The sequence below is a fragment of the Enhydra lutris genome, unplaced genomic scaffold (assembly GCF_002288905.1).
Source record: "Enhydra lutris kenyoni isolate GAN:26980312 unplaced genomic scaffold, ASM228890v2 scaffoldscaffold2, whole genome shotgun sequence".
Taxonomy (NCBI): domain Eukaryota; kingdom Metazoa; phylum Chordata; class Mammalia; order Carnivora; family Mustelidae; genus Enhydra; species Enhydra lutris.
Window position 1 is genome coordinate 7,725,538 of NW_019154086.1, and position 18,508 is coordinate 7,744,045.

Consider the following 18,508-nt stretch of genomic DNA (forward strand, 5'->3'; position numbering starts at 1 on the left):
TTTGGCTCAGGTCGTGATCTCAGGGTCCTGGGATCCAGCCCCTTGTCAGGCTCTACGCTCAGAGGGGAGTCTCTTTGAGGATTCTCTCTCCCTCCCCCTGCACCCCCCCTTCCTCTTCCTCTCTAAATAAATAAATCTTAATGGGGTGACTGGGTGGCTCAGTGGGTTAAGCCTCTGCCTTTGGCTCAGGTCATGATCTCAGGGTCCTAGGATTGAGCCCCGCATCGGGCTCTCTGCTCAGCGGGGAGCCCGCTTCCCCCACCCCCACCACCTGCCTCTCTGCCTACTTGTGATCTCTGTCAAATAAATAAATAAAATATTTAAAAAAAAAGAAAAAATAATAAAATAAAATAAATAAATAAACCTTAAAAAAAAAAAAGGAGGAAATCAGGGGCACCTTTGTGGTTCAGTCAGTTAAGCGTCTGCCTTTGGCTTGGGTCCTGATCCCAGAGTTCTGGGATCGAGCCCTGCATTGGGCTCCCTGCTCAGCGGTGAGCCTCCTTCTCCCTCTCCCACTCCTCCTGCTTGTGTCCCCCCTTTTGCTGTCTCTCTCTCTGTCAGATAAAATAATTTTTTAAAGGAGGGAATCAGAGTTCAGTTCTGTTTTATGCCATTTGGGATCAATTTTCTTATTAAGAGCACATTTCTGGGCACCTGGGTGGCTTAGTCAGTTGAGCGACTGCCTTCAGCTCAGGTCATGATCCTGGAATTCTGGGATTGAGTCCTGCATCAGGCTCCCAGCTACTTCTCCCTCTGACCTTCTACCCTCTCATGCTCTCTCTTACTTGCTCTCTCTCTCTCAAATAAATAAGATCTAAAAAGGAAAAAAAAAAGCACATTTCTGCCAATTTGATACTAAAGATTGTTCTGTGATGAGAGCTCCAGGAGGCCATTAATAGCCTGGAGTTAATACTGCGCTATTGCAACTTGGGTGAGAGATGTCTCCTGAAAGAGCAATCAAAGCTTTCCAGCAGTTCAGTAAATGTTACAGGTATTCCTAAACAATTCCTCACCATTCCATCAGGTTGAGTGAGAGTAACAACAACAACAACCCCTAACACAGCGAGGCACTCCAAGCCAGTCTTCTCATTCTATTTTTTTGTGAACTCCAAACTGCCATTTCCTGGGAAGAAGCTGGCAGAGTTCCCCAGGGGGCACCCAGCAGGCAGATGGCTCTGTAATTTGGGAGAGAGGGAGGGTTGCCCTTTTTGCATACCGGAGAGGCTATCCGCTGAGGCTGTTGCATGCACTAAGACCAGACAGTCACTTTGCAAGGAATCTGGAATGTCACCCAGAACAGGAAATAAATAATTCTGGAGGGTAAAGAGCATCTTGCTCAAGGTCCTCTGCATCTGAAGATGATTATTAATGGGTGTCGTAATGCACAGGTTCCTTTGTCCCAGGTAGGGAAAACAGGGGACATTCCCAGGATTATAATCAGGATATAAAAATCTATAGCTTACTCATGCAGCAGCAAGAACGTGTGCCTCCCAAGCCCTCCCCTTAAAGCCACAGAGAGACGGGCTCTTGGTGACTGTTGGTCCAGATGGCTAAGATCAGGCCCCTCCTTGAGCTTGCATTAGCGCAACTAAAAACATCCAGGAAGGGGCAGCTTGCCGGCTCAGTTGGTAGAACATGGGATTCTTGATCGCAGGGTTGTAAGTTCAAGCTCCACACGGATTACTTAAAAAAAAAAAAAAGAAAAGAAAAGAAAGAAAGAAAAAGAGAAGGAAAATGCCTTCTGACAGTATTTACATCAGCTGAATTTCTGCATTCTTTATTTGTTTCTGTCCAGAAGCGGGCTTCAAACCCTGCCAAGTTTTTTGCTCTTGTTTTCAATTCCAAGATACCTTTCTCAAAACCAAGAATCCTGTTGCCAGTCCTCTCGTCCCCACAGGAGTAGTCGATTTAATTCTGTGGTGTTTGTTAAATGACCTGCGAGGTATGAAGGCTTCCTCAGAACCCCTGCAGTTGAGTGTCCCAGGTCCTGGGTCCATAGCCGACTCTATCCCGGTTCCACTTTGACCTTCCTGTTAGCCCAAGGCTACATGGTAACGAGTCCCCGCACTGTAAAGGGCCTTTGGCTCCTTTCTGTTCCCACTTAATCAGGCTGATTCTCCTTCTAATTCCTGACTTCATTGAGGTTAGAGTGAGGGCTAGCACTGGAGTTCAAATTTTCCTCTTCCCAGTCCTAAAGAGGGTTAGGGTTGGGGCTAGGCTGATTAGGGTTCATGCTCTCCTCCCCACAGTCCCAAAAAGGGAAGTTTTTTTGTCTCCTTCCCTTCTCTCTGCCTCATTACTTATTATTTCTCTATCATTCCATTTTTCCTTGCCTTACCAACCCCCAGCCCGCTGTATATGTTGCCCTGTGCAGAACCTGATCCTCTTCGGTCATGCCTAACAGCTGCTGGCCTTGTCCATAAGTGGCAGCATCTGTGTCTCTAGACCTGGGCTGGGGGTCTTCAGGATGAAGGTAGGTGGCCCTTAGCCCCGAAAGTGTAATGCTCAGCAACTTTGCCGTTGTGAGCCTGGACAAAAGGAACCCAGGGAGTGCTGCCTGCGGATTCTTCTGGAGGCCAACTGCTCCTGGGCCACTGTCACCAGCACACTGGGTGTTCTCAGAACTCACTTCAGCCCGCTGTCAGGGCTAGGTGCTGGGTCACCTGAGGCTCTTGGAGCCACACCAGCTTCTCTCTGCAGGGCACCATCATCTTGCCCATTCTGGCCTCTGTGCTCCTCGATCCTGAGTGTTGGGAGACCCCCCAACAGTTCAACCCAGGCCACTTCTTGGACAAGGATGAAAACTTCCTGGTCAATGAGGCTTTCCTGCCATTTTCTACAGATACCTGGCAAAACATTGGGTTATGGATGGTAGGCAGAGGGTGTGATGAGACTGGCACAGAGACAGCTGCCACCATCTAACCTTTTCCTCTGCTTCCAGAGCATCGAGTGGACCCAGGGGACAAGCTGGCTTGGATGGAGTTCTTCCTGATGTTTGTCACGCCCCCCTCGGGACCTTTTCATTCCAACTGCCAGAGGGGAGCCTGGAGCTCAGACTACAATAATTTGGGGAACTTAGCAGCCCCAGCCCCAGAAGATCTGTGCAGTGTCCCATCTGAGTTGCTCCAGCCCAGGTTTTAGAGCGGAGAGAGGTTCTGGAGACCTGTCCCTCACAAAGTCCTTCCTCAAACTCACAGCACCACCAAAATTGTAGAAGAAGAACAGGTTTTCCTCAGCTTGGCTGCTCATGGGTCCCCCTAATACAGGTTCTGTGCAGTGACGTTAGGGAGGAGACTTCACAAGGATTCTACAACAGTAGCTGATTCTCTGTGGCTCAGTTCTTAGGTTAGTTATACTTTGGCAGGGAAGGATTTTAAAGGGTTGCTTAACGTTTGGAATTGAGTCATTTCACCAGATTAACTTGGGGAGTCAAGCCTCATATGGTAGCAGCGAAATAGGCTCAGAGGGAAAGACATTTGAGAAAAACTGTCAATATAATACTGCGTGTGAACAATACTGATGCTGGCGCCTAATAAATAAGCCCCAAACTGGGCAGTTTATTTTCTGCCCTCTCCTGCCCTCTCCTGACCAAAAGGAAGAAGTGCAGGCCACTGCAGACAGCACGGGAATATCTTCCCTTCACTATTACCAGGCAAAACCAGCAGCCAAAGCAACTATTCTCAACAAATTATCTACCAAGCACTCCCTTTACTCTCCCTGACCCCTAGCCCCCCGCCAAGATCCCCAAGTTTTGATATATTGTGTCTCCAGACAAGGCTCATTTATTTTAAAAAGATTGACTTATATTAAGTCAAAATCAAAATGAGAGACCACTGCACACCTTTTAGAATGGCTAAAACTAAACCCTGACAATCCCAAGTACTGGAAAGGTGAAGAGCAACTGAAACCCACATACTCTGCTGGTGGGAATGAATGGTACAACCACACTGGAAAACAGGTTGGCAATCTCTTACACATTTAAACATGACACCATACAACCCAGCCATCCCACTCCTGGGTATTTACCCAACAGAAATGAAAATATATGTTAACACCAAGACATACTATATGATTCAATTTCTATGGTATTATTGAGAAGGCAAAATTACAGGGATATAAAACAGGCAAGTGGTTGCAAGGGTCTGGGAGTAGTGTTATGGGTTGACTATGAAGGGACATGAGGGAATTTTCTGGGGTGACGGAAATGTTCTGTCTGATAACTGGTGATGGCTATACAGTTGAGTATGTTTGTCAAAAATCATGGAACTATACACCTAAAGGGGTGAATTTTATTGTATATATGTCACATCTCAAGAGGTTGGACTTCTTTTTTTATCATTTTTTAAAAATTTTCAGCATAACAGTATTCATTGTTTTTGTACCACACCCAGTGCTCCATGCAGTCCATGCCCTCTCTAATACCCACCACCTGGTTCCCCCAACTTCCCACCCCCCCCTTCAAACCCTTCAGATTGTTTTTCAGAGTCCATAGTCTCTCATTGTTCACCTCCCCTTCCAATTTCCCCCAACTCCCTTCTCCTAACTCCCCATGTCCTCCATGCTATTTGTTATGCTCCACAAATAAGTGAAACCTTATGATAATTGACTCTCTCTGCTTGACTTATTTCACTCAGCATAATCTCTTCCAGTCCCGTCCATGTTGATACAAAAGTTGGGTATTCATCCTTTCTGATGGAGGCATAATATTCCATAGTGTATACGGACCACATCTTCCTTATCCATTCGTCCGTTGAAGGGCATTTTGGTTCTTTCCAGTTTGGCAACCGTGACCATTGCTGCTATAAACATTGGGGGGTACAGATGGCCCTTCTTTTCACTACATCTGTATCTTTGGGGTAAATACCCAGTAGTGCAATTGCAGGGTAGAGGTTGGACTTCTAAGAAAAGCATGTCCTTTTAAAAAATATATATTTTTTTAAAGTAGGTTCCACACCCAACGTGGGGCTCAAACTCACAGGACTCGAACTCAGGACCCCAAGATCAAAAGTCACATGCTCTACCAACTGAGCCAGCCAGACGTCCCTAAGAAAAGCATGTCTCATTCTGCTTTGAGTTATTTAAAAGATACATATTCAAAATTATCAACATTTCAGTTAGCAGGATACCAATACTGCTGTTGCACCGAGCTGGGAGAAGTCCCATTAGGATGGGAATTCTTGATGTGTTAATTAGCTTCTAGCCTTTTTGCAGGTAAGCTTACCAGTTCCTCTAGGCTTTTGAAATCTTGAAACTCTCTCACAGACAACTCACTTTCTGTGTGGAATCATACCTATGGCCTGGAGAGTCCAGGCGGGTTGCTCCTGAGCAAGTTGTGCCCCAGAAAGACTGGCACTTGTTTGTGGCCCAGGCAGGCTAAAGGGTGGAGAAAACACAGCAGCCCTTATCCAATTGCTTTCTGCCTCCCTTTCCTAAGCTTCTGTCAGTTCCTCTGGTACAAGAAATATATTTGGTTTTGTTCCTGGCAAAAAGCTTCTCAAACCCTTGGAATCTCCCGAGTGACAGGAGTATCTTTTGCCACTCATAAGAAGACCTTTTGAGTTTATTCTAATGAGGTGATGAGGTGAGGGGCCCTAGACAGTGTCAGGATGGGGCTGGCCACCAGAAAGACCAAGAGAACAGAGGGTTGGAATTTTCAGCCTTACCCACCAGGCCTCTGGGAAGGGGGGAGGTGGCGAAGGCTGCAGATTAGCTCTATAAAAACTCCAACTATGAGATTTAGTGAGTTTCCAGGTTAGTGAATACATCCATTTTCTGGGAGCGTGGCACATCCCAGTTCCATGAGGACAGAAGTTCCTATGCAGATCTCACCCTGCATACTCCTTTTGTCTGTATCCTTCATACCATCTTTTATAATAAACGGGTAAAAATAAATAAATGTTTCTCTGAAAGTTCTGTGAGCTACTCTGGCAAATTAATTGCACTCAGTCAGAGAGTTGTGGAAACCTCTGATCTATAGCCAGTTGGTCAGAAGCACAGGTAATGGCCTGAACTTGTGACTGACATCTGGAGCGGGGCATGGGGACAGTCTTGTAAGAGTGAGCTCTTAACCTATGGAATCTGACACTATCTCCAGGTAGAAAGTTTCGGAATCGAGTTGATTGCTTGATGGTGTTGAAAAATACACCTCAGAGCCTCTATCTGGAGCTCACAACACCCTCTAACTCCCACTCCTACCATCATCCAGGCTCCTGTCTGTCTTTCATCCTGCCTGGCTTCATGCTTGTTACTCCATTCAAAGGCCAACTCCTCCAGGAAGCTTTCTCTCACATGGGCTTGAACCTTGGTTGAAATCACAGTATTGCTCTTAATAACCCAACTTCTGTGTGCCTTGGTTTCCTCGCCTGTCAAATGGGATGCCAATAGGAATTTTCCCCTTAGGATTGTTGTGTGCAACGCTCAGCACAGAGCCTGGCACGTAAGTGCTCAGTATACGTTGTTGGGAATCTCTTTCTCCCATACACCCATATAAGCACATTGTACATTTGTTTATGATCATAAAATAAAAATGATGATGACGTGAAGAAGCCTTCTCCTGTGGACAGGCTTCTACATCAGTTTCTAATTATTATCTCATAACAATACGACAATAGCTACTATGCACTGAGTGTCAACCATGAGCAACTGGTTCTTGAAATATACAAAGTAATTTAATCCTCAAAGTGACAAGGTAGATGTTATTATCTGAATTTATAGGAATCAGAGTCAAAGTGTCAGAGTATCAGTAAGCCTCCATCTGGCCCATACATTGCCATTGTGGGAGCTGGAGAGAAAGGGGGAACCCTTGCAAACATAATGCTCAGCTGTGGGTAATAGTCTTTGGTCTCGACTCAGGAGTCTCCTGTTTTCTGCCAGCAGCCAAACTCATTAGCTTGTCAATGGGGTAAAATGAAATCCCAGACTTGACACCTATGGCATAGCCAAAGTGAATTTAATTTAGTTTCTCAAAAAGGTATGCCCTGAAAGACATCACAAATACTGTTCTCTCTGCCTAGAACATTTCAGCCCTTTTCTTCTTTTGGTCACCTCCATTAATTTCTCTGGGAAGCCTTCTCCCCTGTCTCCCATTCCCCATCCCTCAACTGTGGTATTTCCCCCTCTTCTAAATTCCGACAGAGCCTTCTGTTTCTTGGCTCATAGCACTTCTCACAATGTGTTCTAATTGCCTGTTTTTTTTACTTGCTCCCTTTTCCCCCAGTAAAGCAGGATCTCTGTGAGGTCAGAGATAGTGTCATCCAAAATACATCCTAGTACATTGCCTGGTATACTAAAGGTGCTTCATAAATATTTATGGGATGAATACAGTACTACTATAGTGATAAGCATAAAGCTCTATAAAAGCACAAATGGAAGTCATCTAAATCAGACTGGAGTCTAAGAAAGGCCCTGAAGGAAACCAGAATATGCCACCCCAAAATATGCTTCTTTGACAGAAAAATTATTTTGAGCTGAAGGCAATTAAGAGGCAGTAAATCCTAAAGGCAGGAAATAGTTCCTTTCCTAGAGACAGACTCTCAACAGGCCAAAGACCAGAGACCAGGCACCAGAGGACTCTGCAAAGTTGTTAAATTAACCCTTATCTTTCTCGTTAAGGAAGATAAAGACTACCTAGCCCTAGCTGGGCTAACCCTAACCTGAACCACTCTGTCAATTCTTCACAAATTATTGTTTGTCTAAAAGATACAAAACCTTCCTTCTTTGGTCTCTTCTTCAGATATTCGTTCTCTTGTGAAGACTCCCACGTATACGTAAAAATAAAATAATATTTGTATGCTCTTCCGGGACACCGGGATGGCTCGGTCGGTTCTGTGTTTGACTCTCGATTTTGGGTCAGGTCATGATCTCAGGGTTGCAAGGTGGAGCCCTACATCAGGCTCTGCCCTCAGTGGGGAGCTTGCTTGAGATTCTTCTCTCTCTCCCAAATAAATAAATAAATAAATCTTTAAAAAAATATTTGTATGCTTTTTTTTCCCTGCTAATCTTTGTCAGTATAATTCTCAGACCTGGCTAGGGATCCCCAAAACAGTTGAGGAAAACGTTTTCCTGTCCTACAGCCTCCCAGAAAAGAGGACAATTGAGGTTGGTCTGAAGGGCAAGTTGATTAGGTAGGCTGAGTAGGGAAGGAAGGGAAAAGGTTGTTTCAGTGAGAATGGTAAATGCATTCAGAAAAGCAGATGCCTTTAAGATACTGCATATCCTACAGTTTGGCTGCAGCTAGGGTCAGAGGGTGGGTTGGAGTGGCAGGAAATAAGGCTGCCCACCAGGTAGGCAAGGGCTGAATCATGAAGTTTGTATTTCATCTAGAATACAGATTTTTGTTTCAGGTCTGGACTTTTTGTTAAAGATCAGAGGTACATCCTCTTAAGTGTGTCATAACATGAAATGGTGAGGGTCACCTAGGTGGTTCAGTCCGTTAAGCATGGCACTCTTGATTTGGGTTCAGGTCATGATTTCAGGGTCCTGAAACCCAGCGCCGGGAAAGGGCTCTGCCCTGAGCCTGGAGCTGGCTTGGGATTTTCTCTCTCCCTCTCCCCGCAATCCCCCGCAAGCGTTTTCTCTCTTTCTAAAAAAATAATAACATGAAACGGTGAGATGCAGAAAAAAGAAAAATAACGTAGGTACAATGATGCAATGATGGTTCCTCCAGTCCTCTCTGAGCCTCTGTAAGACAGTGGTGATACTATCCGCCTCCAGTGTTTGGTGAGGGTTAAAAGCAGCAACTTAGGGGAGGCCTGGGTGGCTCAGTCATTAAGGGTCTGGGGTCATGACTGAGCTCCGGCATAGGACTTCCTGCTCGGCAGGAAATCTGCTTCTCCCTCTCCCACTCCCCCTGCTTGTGTTCCCTCTCTTGTCAAATAAACAAATAAAAATATATTAAAAAAAAAAAAAAGAAAAAGAAAAGAAGAGAAAAAGGGCACTCACTTAGGTTAAGTGCCCGATACGTGGCGTTACTCAATAAATGCTAGTTTTCCCTTCTCTTTTTCTTTTGGACCTCGTCCGCAAACTGGGTGGAGGCCCAGGTGTTGACACGCGCCAAACCCGCGTCCAAGCTCGCGGGGCAGGGAGAACCCAGCGGCGCCCGCGCAGCCCTCCGGTGCGTCGAGTTCGGCTCGTAGGGGCGTGGGGGCGCTCTAGGCTGCACCTGGGGCTCTATGGTCTTTTTAAATTTTTTTGTTCCCCATCCCCCCCCTCGCCCCGGAAGTGGTTCCGCGGCAGGGGTTGGTAAGGTCGGGCCATGGTGGGGCAGAGGTTGGGAAGATGGCGTGGCGAGGCTGGGCACAGAGAGGCTGGGGCTGTGGCCAGGCGTGGGCTCAGCCGTCGGGCGGCCGCAGCTGCGAGGAGCTCACTGCGGCCGTGGTCCCGCCGCGACTGCTCGGACGCAGGTAATGACCGCCGCTCCGGGCTTCTTTCCCCTCGGACCCTCAGCTTCGGCCGAGCATCCTCGGGGGCGCAGGCCACGTAGGCCTGTGGGGCTGCCTTGACCTCACCCATCTCTTCCTCTCTCTGTCCCACTTTCCCCTCTCGCCTCGCCAGCCCTCGCTTCTCGCCGTGCCACCGTGCCCCCCAGCCGGGGTGCCCAGTGACCGACCCCGGCGCAGCTTTCCGTGCGCCCGCGCCGTTTACCCCTTTCCCATCGGGAAGGACGTGAGGGGAAGGGGAAGTAGTCTCTGAGGGCTGCGTGCCACCTCATAATCCCGCGAAGAAGGTATTGGACCCATTTTTAAAAGTGAAGCAGTTACACAGATAATACAGTGGCAGAACCGATTCTCTATCAGTCTTTATAAACCTGTGTTCTGCTACCAGTTACTTTCTTCAGCGTTAAGAGAACTAAGGGAATACGGAGTCAAAGGGCATTTGCCCTCTTCACAGTCATAAGAGAGGCTTTTCTGTTGAAGAATGGAGAGCTTGGAATATTTAGTTTCCAGATGATTTGGAAAGAAAACTACAGTACTGGTTTTCCCAAGTAGAAGCTGTATGAAGAGTATGCTTCATCAGTATTTGCTGCTTTTAAGTCATTTCTGAAGAGGAAAAAAGTCCCTCAGCTGTCCAAGAGTTTGATGTGTTTTTTACTTGAAATTTGTTCCTGTTCTTTAATCCAGAGTTGCAGCCTTCCCGGTTTTCTGAGTTGGTTCCAGATGCCTGAAATCCCATCTGATTGATGGTAGCAAGGTAGAATGTTCAACAGAGGGGCTAGCCAGTGGCAAGTAACTGAGGCTCCAATATGGTGGAGCTATTGCTTAATTTTAAGAATCACCAGGAGTGTTTGTAGACTATATTTCCCAGGTCCCAGCCTAGTTCTGTCAAGTCAGAAGTGGGGGGAGGGGGGGAGTTGAAGAACCTGTAGTGCTTGCAAGCACTCCCAGGGGAATTGGATTAGGGATTTGTGAAAACTTGCATACATTGTAGCTTAACTTCATCCACCTTAATTTGGAGCTTCGCTAATCTTAAACTCCTGGGGAGATGGAGAATGAGGTGGTCAGGTGGAAGTAGTGATAGAGTTCAGCTGTCCAGATTGCAGAATTTATTCCAAATCCCAGCCAAAATTGCATGGTTCGAGGGGGAGGAGGTATGAATATGGCTATCAGGAAGCAGCAGGTGTGGTAATATTAAAAATATGTGTTAGGAAGGGAAAGCAAAGGAAATATAACTTGATTAATGAAGAGCCTCCAGTATAAATTGGAGACCATTTGGAGGAAAAAAAAAAAAAAAAACAAATGAAGGTGTGATGTTGACAATTAGCCCCTATTTTTTTTTTTTTTACATTTTCTGTTTATTTGTAAAGTTCGAAAATGACATTTTTGTGGTTGCATAGAAAAATATGCGTTTCAAGAGAATGTAGGTAAACCTGAGAGTATATACCCGCTCACCTCTGGAAATAAGCACTTAATAGGAAGAATGAGTTACCTTGTATGTAACTTTATTTGGTCTGCTTTGACTTCCTGTGGTTCTAAGATTAGTATACAGAAGAATGAAGTTAGAGATAAAAAGCAGAGTTCTGGGCCCAATCCTTGTGTTTCTGATGTGATAGGCCTGAAGCATGGCTGAGAATTTGCCATACAGGTAATGATAGGAGTTCTGTAAACTGTGGCAGGCCCAGTGCAGCCCACCAGCTAAAAATGGTTTCTACGATTTTAAAGGGGTGTAAAGCAAAACAGTATGTGACATATGTTTTCTTCATAAAAACTAAAATACTAACTATCTCTCTACAGACAAAGGAAAAAATCTCAGACTCTTCAGAAACTTTACCATTGTCAAATTTCTGGCAGCACTTCTAAGAAATGCTTTAGGCTTAAAAGAAGCCTGCATAATTTCAGTTGTATGGTACTAAGAGAGTAGTTGGTGGTTCATCTATTTTCCCTGTTTAATTTACCATTTATTGACTCCAGATGGGTTTTAAGAAAATTTTGTCATGCAAGTGTTTATGTAGAATTCCCCACTCCCCTAAATATATTTATTTTCTTTTAAAGTGGAATGAATCTATTGTGTGTATGCTTGGACATATGTTATTTCCATTTGAACAGTAGGCCATTTCTACTTCATAAAAATCTTTAGAAACATAGACATTAGTGCTGACTTGTACATATATCTAAGTTGCACTGTTAAAAATTCACAAAACTATGTTTTCACTCACCATTAAACCAATTAATACATAGGTTTGACTTCTTCTGTTTAAAAGTTAGGGGATCATGTTAAAAAACTGAACCATAGGGCGCCCGGGTGGCTCAGTAAGTTAAAGCCTCTGCCTTCGGCTCAGGTCGTGGTCCTGGTATTGAGCCCCTCATCGGGCTCTCTGCTCAGCGGGGAGCCTGCTTCCTCCTCTCTCTCTACCTGCCTCTCTGCCTACTTGATCTCTGTCTGTCAACTAAATTAATAAAATCTTAAAAAAAAAAAACTGAACCATAACAATTATATGACTAGTAGTAAGTCAGGTATTGATGAGATCTTCCCACTTTGAGCACATTAGACTGCTTTCACAGATGACTGGTTATTGGTGGAAGGACTAAAGCAGCAGAGCTAAAAGGCAGGTTTGCCTTCATGAGTTGGTATATACTTCTAATGACCCTCTCTCTTCCCATTCCACTCTCTGTACCATCCATTTTATCATGTTTCTCTTTTGTTTTCTGAACTTATTTCAGGTAAGTGATTAAGTCTTTTTTTTTTTTTTTTTTTTTTTTTTTTTAGATTTTTATGTATTTATTTGAGAGAGAGAGTGGGGTAAAGGGTAGAGGGAGAAGCAGATTGCTTGCTGAGCAGGGAGCCTTACACGGGGCTTGATCCCAGGATTCCAGAATCGTGACCTGAGCTGAAAGCAGATACTTAATCAACGGAGCCATCCAAGTGCTCCTAAGTCATTTATTTTTCCATCTTTTGCACCAATATGAATGAGTAGAGCTAAAGAGCCTAAGCTTGTAAATATGGTCTCAAACATTTGGAATTAGAAACATTTATCATGCTTTTCCATGTTTTTGCATTTTAAGAAATGTAAAACAAAAGCTCCATAAGGTCAGAATGTACCTTGTCATATAAGGTATGATGAAGTACTTCATCTAAAAGCATTTTTGTAGTAACTGAAAACCCAACTCCAACCAAATTCCTAAGCAAATTAGGAAAATTTATCGGTTTATGCAGTTAAAAAGTCCAGAAGTCACCGTGCTTGGGTGGCTCAGTGGGTTAAAGCCTCTGCCTTTGGCTCAGGTCATGATCTCAGGGTCCTGGGATAGAGCCCCGTGTCGGGCTCTCCGCTCTGCGGGGAGCCTGCTTCCCCTTCTTTCTCTGCCTGCCTCTCTGCCTGCTTGTGATCTCTCTCTGTCAAATAAATAAAATCTTAAAAAAAAAAAAAAAAAAAAAAGTCCAGAAGTAGGACTGGCTTCTAATGAGGCAAGATTTGGTGTTTTAGATTGTCACCAGGATTCCATTTTTCTCCAGGGCTTGGCTCTGCTTCCCAAACGTTGGCTTTATTCTCTCAACATGCTCTCCTTGTCGTAAGATGGCTGTCAGAAGTTCTTGGGGCTCTATACTTCTAGGTTCACATCCAGCAGAAAAAGTTTTCCAGTATTACAGACAAAATCTTAAAATTTACTGGACCAGATTGGCCTGATTGGGATACATGTCCATCCTTGAATCCCTTGAAGTTGTCAGAGAGTGGAGTCTGTAGATTGGCTAAAGCCAGTCAGGAGCTTGGTGTGCCTCTCCCAACCAAATGGCTGGAAATTCCAGCGTACTATCAGGAGAGGGGGGAAAGGACCTGGATGCTGGGAGTCAGTGAGAAACTCTCACTATTGTCCTCTATGATGAAACTTTTGTGTTCAAATTCTTTGTTACAAATTTGAATTCTTGTTAGTCCTGGTCAGATAGGATTACCCTGTAAATAACCATTCGAATTTAAGTAGAAATTTTGTTAGGGATTAGGTTCTTGCTCCTTGCTATTGAAAGTGGTTTGTGAACTAGCAGTTTAGGCATTATCTAGGACGGGAGTGGCAAACTTATTTTGTGAAAGGCCAGATAGAAAATCACAGGGCCACATATGGTCTCTGTCACATATGGTCTCTGTCACTTCTACTTTATATCACTCTTTAAAAATTCAAAAACCAATCGTAGCTGGCAGGCCCAAACCAACCTTGCAGGCGGAAGTTTGTCAGTTTGTGAGTTTGTTTAGAAATGCAGAATCTCATATTTTCCCCACCCCAGACTTAGTGATTTAGAATCTGATATCAACAAGATCTCCAGGTGATTTGTATGTATACTAAAGTTTTCCTTAAACCTGAGGTAGATCAACCCTGGGTGAATATGAAAATCACCTGGGTAACTTTTTAAAATACTGATGCCTTTGTCCCACCTCTGGAGACTCTAATTGTTATGAAGTGGAGCCATAGCACAAAATTTTTAAGAGCTCACTAGGCACTTCTAATATGTAGTACAGGGAAACAAAAGCTGTTTTCCCTCTACCAATCTTAGGTTCCTTGGCTCTGTAAATTAGATTGCGAAAAGATAGATTAGCAAGAAAAACACCGGCTTATGAATATGTCCATTGCACATACACATGGCAGTATTCCCTAGTGAGTAATACAAAGGATGGTTAGAATTTGGGCTTATATTGCATTTTAAAGAACAGCAAAGTTTTAGAGAAATGACAAGAGAAAGGAAAAGGACTTTGTTCCTAGGGCAGCAAACTGAGGAGGCAATATATCAGGGAACTAATGGATATAAGGGCACTTAGTAGATTTTTCCTGGTGCCTTCTCTGAGCACATAAGGGTCTAGAGTTGTCTCATGATTCTCTTTTTCCTGGTAGAGGGTATTGGGTATACCTTCACAAATTTATATCCTGCTTTTAGGCAGATGGGGGCAGAGCAGAGAGTTTTAATTATATCTGCTTCTCATTGGCCCTCAGCCCAAGATAGTCCTTATGGCAAAGTGTCATGTTTTGCTGCTCTTCAGGAACCAGGATTGAGCACTACTGTTCTAAGACTAAGCTTTCATGGTCATAACTCTGCTGCAACTGATGTGGTAGATTAAAATACATGGTCGTGGGGCGCCTGGGTGGCTCAGTGGGTTAAAGCCTCTGCCTTCGGCTCAGGTCATGATCTCAGGTTCCTGGGATCGAGCTCCGCATTGGACTTTCTGCTCGTCAGGGAGCCTGCTTCCTCCTCTCTCTGCCTACTTCTCTGCCTACTTGTGATCTCTGTGTCAAATAAATAAATAAAATCTTTAAAAAAATTAAAAAAAAATACATGGTTGTAATAATTCACAGCTCCTCTCCTCCAGAGTTGTTGTTGATTTCCCTGTTCCCTGAAGCTGGGTTGGTCTTGTGATTTGCTTTGATCATTAGCAAGTGGCAGAAATAATGTGCAAGGTCCAGAGTCTGGGCCTCGAGAGGCCTTGCAGCTTCTACTTTTTTCCCTCTTGGAATACTACTCCCACTGCCATGATAGAAGCCCCTCCTAGCCTGTTGATTACTGAGAGGCCATTCGGGCTGACTGACGACCAGTCTAAACTCCCAGTGTGTGAGTGAAGCCAGCTTTGACTGCCCATCTACAGTTGAGCACCCAAATGATGGATTGCATGAGTGACTCTAGGGGAGACAGGAAGGACTGCCCAGTTGAGGGTGGCTAACTTAAAAAGTCTTGAGAAATAATTTTGGTCTCAGGACAGTTAAGTTTTGGGGTGGTTTGCAATAATACATGAGACAACTGGGGAAGCTTCTGTCAAATCAGGATCTGCTGACCAGAGTAAGTACTGTGCTGATTTCACCATTGTTTTCGCTTGCAAATCAAATCAATGCATTATGTCTTGCCTTCTTACTAAACTCAATTCCGACTTCAGGTATTGAACCAGTGTAACAATGACCAAAAGGATACCTGGGAAATGAAGTTTTTAGCTTTCCGGCCCCTGTGGCATATGAATGTGTGCTAGTTAATAGAAATAGGTGTTTGGTAAACCAATACATTGTTCTTAGTTCTGTCAAACAAGTTCTGTGTGTCCAACCGTAATTCCCCAATACGTGTATATATTCTTTTTTTTAATGTGTATATATTCTTAATATATGTATTCTGCATCTGACCTTAACCCCAGGCTAACTTGTGTAATATATTCTCAGTGTCCTTGGCCCCACACGTATTTCTAAGGTAAATACTATTCTAGGCAAAAGATCTGGCTTTGCTTCAAGTTTAGATTCCCAGATTGCTGGTGTGTTTATGTTCCTTTTCAAACATTGCACTTCAGAATTTTAAATGAGGTGATGAACTGTAGAAGAAGTAATCTTTATTCGAGCCGAGTGAATACTTGTCTTCTATTACTACACTATTGGCAATATAAAATAGTCTCATCTTTCACATTTCTCGGTCTAATAAGAAAAGAAAAGCCAGAAAACAACACTTAGTTACAAATTGTAATCTTTCAAGGGAACATATTCAGGATACCTGGGTGCTCAGTTGGTTCAACATCTGTCTTCAGCTTGGGTCATGGTCCCAGGGTCCACTTGTCTGCTTCTCCCTCTCCCTCTGCCTGCTGCTCCCTCTGCTTGTGCGCTTGCACCCTCTCTCTATCTCTGACAAATGAATAAAATCTTAAAAAAAAATAAAGGGAACATATTCCTGTTACTTTATGTCACACCTTTGTTTTTTGGCCCCAAAGTGGTGGTAGTACTTTATTTACTAACCCAGCTCTATGTTATCTTGAATTGTTTAATAAAAATTAAATCCCCCCCAAAATAAATAAATAAAAATTAAATCCAATTGTAAAGGATTAACATTTGCCACTTTAAAGGTGTTAATAGTGATGCATTTGGCTGTAAGTAAATTTACTGGTTAAGTAAGTGAGGGGGGATAGTTAGCATAATATGGTGGAGGTAAGTGGCTACTGTCTTTGCTCAGCTCAGAATTATCAAGGTTAGTGTTTGAATCCCTTAACCTTTCTCTTGGCATTCTGGGTAACTGCCTGAAGAAATCTAGGCATTACATTCCTTATTGAAGGCAAAAAGAAGGGGCAGAGGTATGACATTGCTGAAATGTCCGTTTTTATAGATAAATCTTTCCCAGAGGTACATAAAAGTTCTTAAGTCTCTCATTTTGTCAGAACTCTGTAATATGGCCACCCTGTGCCTTAAAGGAGGCCGGAAAAGTGAAGATACTGACCTTTCTAGCCTCTGTAGAAAAAGGCAAGAGAAAAAGAAATAGATTTGGGATTAGCTGTTTAACTGTATTTGGCAAAGGATGTTCTTAAATATTCTTAATACTAGTAAGAGAGCCATGAAGGGAGTTCAGAGTTATTCAAAGCAACATTGGCTTTTTTGAATAAGTGCATCACTTTTCAAAATAGATTTACTTGAAAGGAATAGCACTTATTTGGAAGTATAAATTATGGATTATTAAAGTTTCAAGGCAAATTACTTTATCGCCATAACCCATCCTCAGCATGTGACTTCTGAGAAGTGAAACTGTGGAGTGGACTCTGTTGAAGAAAGAGCATACTAGGCAAGTAATAGTAATAATAGTCACTATGCCATTTTTCTGAGTTTCAGTTTTTTCCAGATGCCTACTAGACACCACCTGGGTATCCTACAAATGCTAGCAATACTTTATTTTGTGTAAGTATTAAGTGCATAGCCATGGATTCTGATGAATGTATACACCTGTGGAACCACCACCTAAAGAGAAACATTGTTTTGCCCAACAGTGTTTTTGAGTTTCCTCCATGATGTGTGATCAGTAGTTTCTTTGCTGAGTAGTGCTCCATTGTATGAATATACCACAGTTTGTCCTTTCCCCTTTTGACAGGAATTACAGTTCTGGTTTTTAGCTACTAGAAATAAGAGCTGCCATGACCACAAGCATTTGAAATACTGCCCAAGATGGAATTCTTCATGTCTTATCTTACAGTTTCCTATTTTGGTGTTTCTGAGCTCCCTTGTCCTGGCGAATAGTACCACCTTCCTTTCAGTTATTCAAAATAGAACTAAGTCATTCTTGACCCCCTTCTTTTTTCTAACAGATAATTATTGACCTTTTCTTTATTAGGGGCTGGGCTTGGTGATAGAGATACAGTGAATACAAAAATAATTTAACAGTTGTGGTACAGGCAATAATAGACCTAAGTCGAAAAGTCTATGCAGGATGCTTTGGAACTCTGTGAATATAAAGGAGACACCCACCCTGGTTGATTAAGGCTTCCTGGGAGGAGAGAAATGAATTCTCAGGGGCACAAGAGTGTTAACAAAGGGATGTACCAAGGGAGTAGCATTGCTGAGCATTGCTGGGAGGATGAAGAATCATTGTGGGGTTTAAAGCAAGGGAGTGAATTGGAGTGAGGCAATATTGGAAGCAATGAGATATGTTAGGAAAAAGTAGAGTATTCCAGGTCGGAAGGCATGAGCTGAGTTGAATGGGAATTTGGGAGAGATTTTTGACACTCTGAGAAGGCATTTGAGGGACCATTGAATGTTTGGGGAAAAATGATAAAAGAACAACATGCAACATGGTAAAATTCTTGCAGTTAAACAGGCATGAAGTGAGGAACTAGGAATGAAAAAAAAATTTTATTTGACAGAGTTGGCTTTTAATTGGATGGAAAAGAATAAAGGCGAGAACAAAATGACATCTAGGTTTTTAACCTCAGTGATTGATAAAACTGTTGTCCCTCTGAAAGAATGAGGAAGTCAGAAAATGGAGCTGTTACAGAGGAGGAGTTTCCTTTTGAATATATTGGTTTTAAAGTAATTGAGAGCATATCCAAATGGAAATACTCAATATATAGTTTGAAATACAAGACCAGAAGATTGAGGTTAGGACTAAAGAAATATATTTGAATCATTTACTTAGAAGTCATATAGGCCACAGAAATACATTTATTCTTTTATTCAGCTTAAGTGTTGGAAGACCTGATTTCTGCTTTCAAGGAGCTTTGAGTATAAGAGGATGGTATGTTTAGAGTACGATGAGAACAAACAGGAAAGGGCCTCTGCTTTTTCAGTGTAGGGGAAATGTTAAAAAAAAA

The 18,508-nt window shown here is 43.3% G+C and overlaps 1 protein-coding gene across 4 annotated transcripts in view; it reads left to right on the top strand.

Annotated features, from left to right (window-relative positions):
- The first annotated feature begins 9,241 nt into the window (after positions 1–9,241).
- Positions 9,242–18,508, top strand: part of LOC111150232 (presenilin associated rhomboid like) — a 49,664-nt gene continuing 40,397 nt past the window's right edge. For all 4 annotated transcript variants that reach the window (XM_022507659.1, XM_022507667.1, XM_022507675.1 and 1 more), the window contains exon 1: positions 9,242–9,401. In XM_022507659.1, coding sequence (XP_022363367.1) covers positions 9,277–9,401 — 125 coding nt within the window. In that variant the 5' untranslated portion in view covers positions 9,242–9,276. The remainder of the gene's footprint in view (positions 9,402–18,508) is intronic.